The 7,882-nt window shown below is 34.3% G+C and overlaps 1 protein-coding gene across 1 annotated transcript; it reads left to right on the top strand.

Annotated features, from left to right (window-relative positions):
- Window positions 1-266: 266 nt before the first annotated feature.
- Window positions 267-6,229, top strand: LOC143262086 (uncharacterized; the record flags this gene model as incomplete). Its single annotated transcript, XM_076528046.1, has 2 exons — window positions 267-793; window positions 6,219-6,229. Coding segments are annotated over 2 exons (538 nt in total), but the record flags the coding sequence as incomplete, so codon positions are not given.
- Between the last annotated feature and the right edge of the window lie 1,653 nt (window positions 6,230-7,882).

Genomic DNA, 7,882 nt, shown 5'->3' with positions numbered 1-7,882 from the left:
TCCCAGATTGTCCATTTCTGTGCGTAATCCGAGCGTCAGTTAGGGAGACATTACTGTATCTCCAAACGTTTCTGCAAACTTGATTCGATTAAAGCTTCCGTCGTTTAATATACCGTTTAATATTACTATACCACACGCCATCAGAAGCTGCAAGATACGTGCATACTAATTAATTGTTTCTTTTCGTTCAGTTCCAGAACTACAACTGAATCCTGCATTCAGTGGGGCTCCATAAATGGTGGAGAAATCGAGTTCGATTTAATAAGGAAAAGCTTTTTCCCCAACGAGAGCACCTGCAAAGGCATAAATCTGTTATCGGATCCTTGTAGCGTCAAAGCGCTCGAGGAGGTGTGTTTGGCAGTTACTAGAGACGGTGTCAGCCTTGTCGCAATCGAAGTCAAGACTCAGAAAGTTGTTGGTGTCGTTCTCAATAAAATTAAGAAAATAAAAAGAGATGAAATTGACCCGCGGTGGTTGTGGGGGCAACCACCGTACGATCGACTTCCCCCGATCATCAGGCATCCTCCTGAAATGACTTGGCTTGAGAGCTTCAGAGAAGATTGTGAACATCACACGGCCAATGCCTACCTAGATTTGATGATTGCTATAAACGACCAGATAAATTTATTCGAATATTATGATGTTGATTGTATTATGGAGTGTATGTTCCTGGCTACGCTGCCGGAGATGCAGCAGCAAAATATTGGCGAGAGCTTAGTGTGCTTGTCCGTGGATGTTGCCAATGCGCTGGGTAGTGGAGAAGATGTGAAAGTACCATTAGCCGATACTGGAGGTGATAGTATAATCCGTCATTACCTGGGCGTACCGAAGTTAGTGACTGCCGTCATGACTTGCAATTACGCGCAGATCATCGCGAGGAGGTGCCGCTTTAAGGTCTTTAAAAGGATCAATTACAGGAACTTTGGCTGGGATAACGTACCGTTCCGCGAGAGAATCGGGGATGAGCATCGTGACTTCACTGTAGTAGTCAAGAAAATAAAGAACTTGTACGATTCTTAAAGAAGATATCGCGATATCAAGAAAATTATATTTTATTTAGTATTTACGTGTGTTTAGCACGATTACGATAATATAATTTTGACCGAAGTTGTCAATTATTATCCTCGAAATTATCTTTGGAATTATTAATTTTGAACTTATCATCTTCGAAATTGTTATCTTCGACATTGTGATCATCTTCGAAATTATTATCTTCGAAGTGATCCTAGAAATAATTATCTTTGAAATTGTTATCCTAGAAATTATTATCTTTGAAATTGTTATTCTATAAAGTGTTATCTCCGAAATTGTTATCTTTGGAAATATAGATCTCGAAATTATTATCCTTGAAATTATTATCCTTGAAATTATTATCCTTGAAATTATTATCCTTCAAATTATTATCTTTAGAATTATCATCGAAATGATTAAAATAACACCAATTGACCAAAATATATTCGCTATGCATTGCTATTGGAATCTCGTCGATTTAGCAATCGACTTATCAATGAAAAGTGTAGAAATAAAACAATGAAATTTATACTTTTCTGCCTGGTTACTCGTCGTTTAAGCCACTTCATGAAGGAACGGAGATCAGGCACTCGCGCATTTGCATCAACATTTGCATTGTTGCGGCGCAACGCCGACGTAAAATAAATAAAGCAAATCGCCGAGAATTCCGGAATTCATAAAGTTCGCACGGAATCGCAGTTATTCTTTTCTGATTATTATTCATGGTCGTGATGAATAAGTCGCGTCCGTTCCTTCGGAACCAACATCTTTTTCTGTGAAATATCAGCGGAACGATGCCGCCGTAGAAACAAATTGGAAATATTTATACGCCGGGATTAAACACATTCTTCCTTTCCGAGAAACTTGCAGTTTCTCGATCCAGCCGTTTTGTAAGGTACGATGTTTCAATGCGCATACTTCTAAATTCACAATTTCGAAATTATCTGGTTTCTGTAGTTTCCGATTTTTAAGATTTCAATTTCTGAATTGTCCGATTTATAAATTCACGATTTTTAAGTCTTCTGATATCTAAATTAACAACTTTGAAATCATTTGGTTTCTAAATTTCCTGATTTTTAAGATTTCAATTTATAAATTCTTCGATTTTTATGTTATTTGATTTTTAAGATTGCAATTTATAAATTCTTTGATTTTTAAATTCACGATTTTTATGTCATTTGATTTTTAAATTTAGAATTTTGAAGTCATCTGATTCCTAAATGTTTTAATTTTTGAGATTCCGATTTCTAAATTCTTCGATTTTCGAATTTGTAATTTTTAATTTTTCAGATTATGGTACCTAAATGTTTCGATTTTTGAAATGCGATATCTTGATTGTTATTTCGGAACAGTTTGTATTCCAATCGGCGATCTATGGATTATTGTAGAGTGGTTTAAACGACGCCGTTATTAACACTGTCCGGAGGTTTGTCGTTTTCACGTTCGAACTAGCCAGCGGTTAATCGAACCTTGGTAATGTCCCGCGTACACGCGGAATTAGAAACGTATAATTCCAATCCAATTCGCCTGCCACGTTGAATTTCATTTACACCGGCGCGACGGCGGTTTTGGTGCGTCCGATTTGATTAGCAGTAACAATTCGGTTGACTGCAGTTTGTTTAGACGATTTAGATTCAATGGATTCAATCCGCGAAGCCGCTCCAAAGGGAAACCGAACGGTTCGCACGATTAGCACTTTTCTTTTCGTTATTAGCTATTGTGATTATCTTGTGTTATTATCCACAGCTTGGTTGTGTTAAATACAAATTGTCTACGTCGATCGCGACATACAAATACAAACTCTATAATATGACCGAATTTGGCTTCCGATGATTCCACCATTTTGCATTTGAATAATGATGTTTCGTCATAAATTTATAAAATTCTATTGCCATTATTAACAATTGATCTTACTTTTCGTAGATTATTATTAAAAGAACAAGATTTGGAACGACTTTATCGCCTAATAAATGCTCTATGACGAAAGCTAACCCAAAATCGACAATTACTTTTTAGCAACGTACGCTTTCAAAATATGCAAATATCATAATTATACAAAGTTCTCGCTATTAATAATTGTGGCTTGTTAACAATTGTTGTTGTGATAAAATTGTTCGTAATTCATTGTAAATATATTGTCAACAATTGTTGCTGTAATAAAATTGTTCATAATTCATTGTAAATATAATGTTAATAATTTGTATCATTTGTCGTAGACAAATGTATACAAATTCTTGAGCAATTAATAAATTCTCAGTCTGCTTCATTGATAACAAATTTTGCAGTATGTTTTCAATTTCTTTAAAAATAAATATTGACGCAACGATAAAGAAATGTTCAGAATTTTATGAATATAATACGATGATAAATAAAAAGGGAAGTTTGTAAATACGGATATGTAGTTACAATAGAGGAATAATCAAAGTGGTGCACACATCCGATTGACTGCTGCGTTCTCACTGTAATTTCCGATCCGCGTCGCGATCTAGTGGATTAACAGAAGCTTGCGGTCTCGTGTTAAAACGGATATTAACAGACTGCAACTAAAATAATCAATTAAACCCCTTTAACAGAATTGCATGCAGACGTGAATCCTATTAGCGGCTTTGCTCAGCCTCTAATACATTCGTTATGTAACAGAGTTGCAATCATTGTAGAGAGGATAGCGAATTACATGTTTTTGAAAATCCATTGCTTGAATTTTGAATAATTTCCGTACACAGAAAATGGCATCAAATGGTATAAAATAGCATAAAATTGCCTAAAATTGCATAAAATGGGATAAAGTAGCATAAAATGGTGTAAAATGGCAGAAAATGGCAAGGAAAGCTAGTAGATCACTGTTTTTGGTCCCAATGGAAAGAGGAGACTTCATTCTATCAGATCATAGTCATTTCAATCGCTATGAAAAGTTTAAATTATGAGAGAAATGTGAATTTGAAAATAACCAAAAAATTACCATCTCTACTTAGAATGGGGGGTCTTAAAGATACAAAGGCACTAATACTGAATAATCCAAACGGCGCGGAAGCTAAGATTTCACCCTTTGAAATGTATCTAAGGACACCATTTTATAGTTTTTTTTGTTAACAAAGTTACGATATTTTGAATTTCAGGATTTCATTCGGAAGAGAATCCAAGGTGCTATACGATGGCAAACAAAAATCATAGATCAATATTTTCGGGCTCATTCGAAAGGGGAGACTTCGTTCGTTAAAATAATTGTGAACTAAACAATTTTTTGAACCACTCAGACGTATGCGAATATGAGAAATCGACAAGACGGAAACATTTGTATTTACAGTGCAGGGTATTAACGAAATAAAATTTATTAAACAGAAGAATTAAGATGCTACGAAACTGGAAACTTGGACTTTTAAAATGAGTCGAAGAACACCACCCTAAAAAATGTTCGCCTAGAATTCCACGACCACAGAAATCACACTAACCTTGGACACTTTTTTTCAAAACTGCCATGAATTGGCAACAAAATATCGCAGATCAATGTTCTTGGACTCGTTGGAAAGGGAATACTTCGTTCCACAGAATCACGGTGATTTCGTACGCCGGAGAAACGTTTCGAACATATTAGAAGCACGCGAATTTGAAAAACGACCAACAATGTTCCATTTTCGCTTATCGCTCGAGTTCCATCGAACCATTTTTCGTTTCGTGCGATTTATGGTGTAGTGCCGGCAGTGCACAGAGCCAAAAATATTCGCGCCGAATCGGAAATGTGATTATCATGTTCGCGCGACCCCCAGCCGCCGAAATTCAATTGGTCCAGCAAGTTTCGGTTGATCCAGCAAATCAGAACTTGGTGAAATATCGTTGGCGCACTTGTAACAATGACACGGAGTCACTAGAGCTTCAGATGATAGCGATTAGGGCAAATTTCGCAGGAGTTAGACGATTACGCTAGTTCTGGCTTGTCGTCGACGGATAATAAAACGGATAATAAGAGCACGCGTCGCGACGGATAATTTACGATTTTTCGATGATTTTTAGCGCTGGTTGACAAGAATCGCCGGTACGAATGTCGGACAATTTTATTTCATAATTTTAATTGCTCCTGGACAAAATATTCTCCTTTTTATTTTCTGCACTGTGAAACTGCCACTTTAACAACGACATCCTGATGTTATTCTATTTTCTTGTATATTCATCAAATTTATCAGATATTGAAATAATGTGTATAATAAAACGTGAACTCTTTATCCCCTTTTCCTATTTTCTTTTAGAGCGGAACAGCCCTTTTTTAATTGCGATATGTAGATGTTACCTTATTTTTTTATATGTTTAAAAAAAATGATATTAAATTATATGTTATTAAGGAATTTTCAATAAAAGCAAAATGTCGAAGAATTTTCAGAGTTGTTCAATACTGTTGATAATCAAATTTCATCAATTTATTTTGTCAATTGATTATACAAAAACTTGAAATATACAAGCGAATATTTACGCTAATTTTACGCACAAAATTCTCGACATATGTAAATAACAATCTCAATCGCCTCTCACTTCTCATTCATCATCCGATCATTGAATACATTGATCACGCATCATTCGTTTCCGCATTTATACTAATTATACAATTTTAATAAAAATAATCCCGAAAATATTAAATAAATAATTAAAAATTATTTCAATTATTTTTTTCATTCTTAACACACTCAATACATAGCTTTCTTATTATTAAATAAATGAATTTCCTTATATATCAGGTATGGAATTGTTATGTGTACAGTAAATTCTCCCTAATTGATGCTCAGCTTAGAAACAAAAATGGATAATTTGGGAAGAGAAGATACGATTAATCGAGCCTTGGAACTGGTTTTTATAGTTGCTGACAATCGGTATCTATAAAAAGGAGCTGCAAGGCTCGAATAACCGTATCTCCTTTTTCCAAATTGCCCATTTTTCTTTAGAAGCCGAAAGAAAATTGGGAAGAATTTAATATACAATGTACTATGAATGTATATGGAAACGTGGAAATATCTAAAAAATATGGGTGATACGAACAATGTTTTAAAACGAATATTATAAGATATCGATGATCAGATTCGATGCTTTGTACATGCTATTCAACAAAACTATTTGTTTATACTATTCGTTATTTCTCGATATAATCATCGATTTTTCAAGTTCCATCGTATAGATATTAATCAGTGAGGTATGTAAACACTTTTACAATACAATTCGAAAAGTCGTCGACTAGAACAACCGTGCCTGGGTTAAAGATTCGTTCTCGATGATCGCAAAGGATCGCATCTTAATGTCGATATTTACATCGATTTTTAAGTGAAAAAGAAAGAACTTTTATCATTAAATATATATATAATAATATAATGCGTGCCATAAACTCGAGGACCGGTCGTAAAAGTATCAAAGTCGAGATCCTGGGTCTGGCCCCTTGAAAGTCCTTATAATTTTACAACCGGTCCTAAGAACCGACCGTTCATGTCACGTATTTGGGTATGCTAGAATTTCTGATTTTAATTTCTGCTTGCCCCCTCCCCCATCGGACAATGTTCTGCCCATCATCAGCACGGCATTCTAGTCTATTGATTACGGGTGAATAATGGTGGGGGAGATTAACCAAGAAATTCTTATTTGTATTCTCTTCGATCGTGAATGGCCGTAACGGTACCTTAAGGGGTGAACGTTTCCTCTGCCCAATCCGCTGGAAGGTCCGCGGACTGTACGCATTCTTGTAAATGAACAAGAAAACAATGTACGCAACAATCTACGTTTTCTTGGCTAATGACCGTGCCCGGCCGCTCGGTCTCCCGTGCAATTTGCCGTACGGTGCAGTAAATCCACCCTAATTGACGCTCAGATTGTGCACGAATTCTGTTTACACAGCTATACATATATCGATTTACCAGTGAAATTCATGATGTTCGAAATAAAAATCGAACCGTCGAAAAACTTTCGGTGTTGTTAATTATAATTGTTCAATATTGTTGATAATCATATTTTATCGATTTATAATAGTAAATACTATAAATTATAACAATAGTAAATTCTAGCCGGACTACATAGCTTATGTGTTAATTTTATAGTAATTAATACGAATGTTAATTTCAGCAATGCTAATGCGAAAATTGACAGCAATTTCAATTTCGATGATATTAAATAATATGTTATTAAGGAATTTTCAATAAAAACAAAATGTCGAAGAAATTTCAGAATTGTTGTATACTGTTGATAATCAAATTTCATAAATTTATATTGTCAATTGATTATAAAAAAGATTAAAATATACACGCGAATATTTACGCTAATTTCACGCTCAAAATTCTAAATATGTAAATAACAATTTCAATCGCCTCTCACTTCTCATTCATCATCCGATCATCGAATACATTGATTTTCACTGCTCACGCATCATTCGATTCCGCAGTTATACCAATTATACAATTTTAATAAAAATAACCCCGAAAATATTAAATAACTAATTAAAAATTATTTCAATTACTTTTTTCATTCTTGATACATTAAATACATAACTTTCTTATTATTAAATAAATGAATTTCCTTATATATCAAGTATGGAATTGTTATGTGTACAGTAAATTCTCCCTAATTGATGCTCAGCCTTAGAAACAAAAATGGACAATTTGGGAAGAGGAGATACAATTATTCGAGCTTTGCGGTTCGTTTTTATAGTTAACGATTGCCACCAACTATAAAAACGAGCCGCGAGGCAACGAAAGCATTCTGTTTGAAAGAAAATTGCTGCTATATTTTTAGACATAATCATTTCAAATTTATATTTATTTAAATGTAAAATAAAATTTGTATTCTAAAGATTTCTATGGAATTTCCAATGAAATAATCATCAATTATTAATTAATAGATAATGAAA

The sequence above is a fragment of the Megalopta genalis genome, unplaced genomic scaffold (assembly GCF_051020955.1).
Source record: "Megalopta genalis isolate 19385.01 unplaced genomic scaffold, iyMegGena1_principal scaffold0086, whole genome shotgun sequence".
NCBI classification, from domain to species: Eukaryota; Metazoa; Arthropoda; class Insecta; order Hymenoptera; family Halictidae; genus Megalopta; species Megalopta genalis.
The sequence above is the reverse complement of the archived record's forward strand: the minus strand, read 5'-3'. Positions and strand labels throughout refer to the sequence as shown.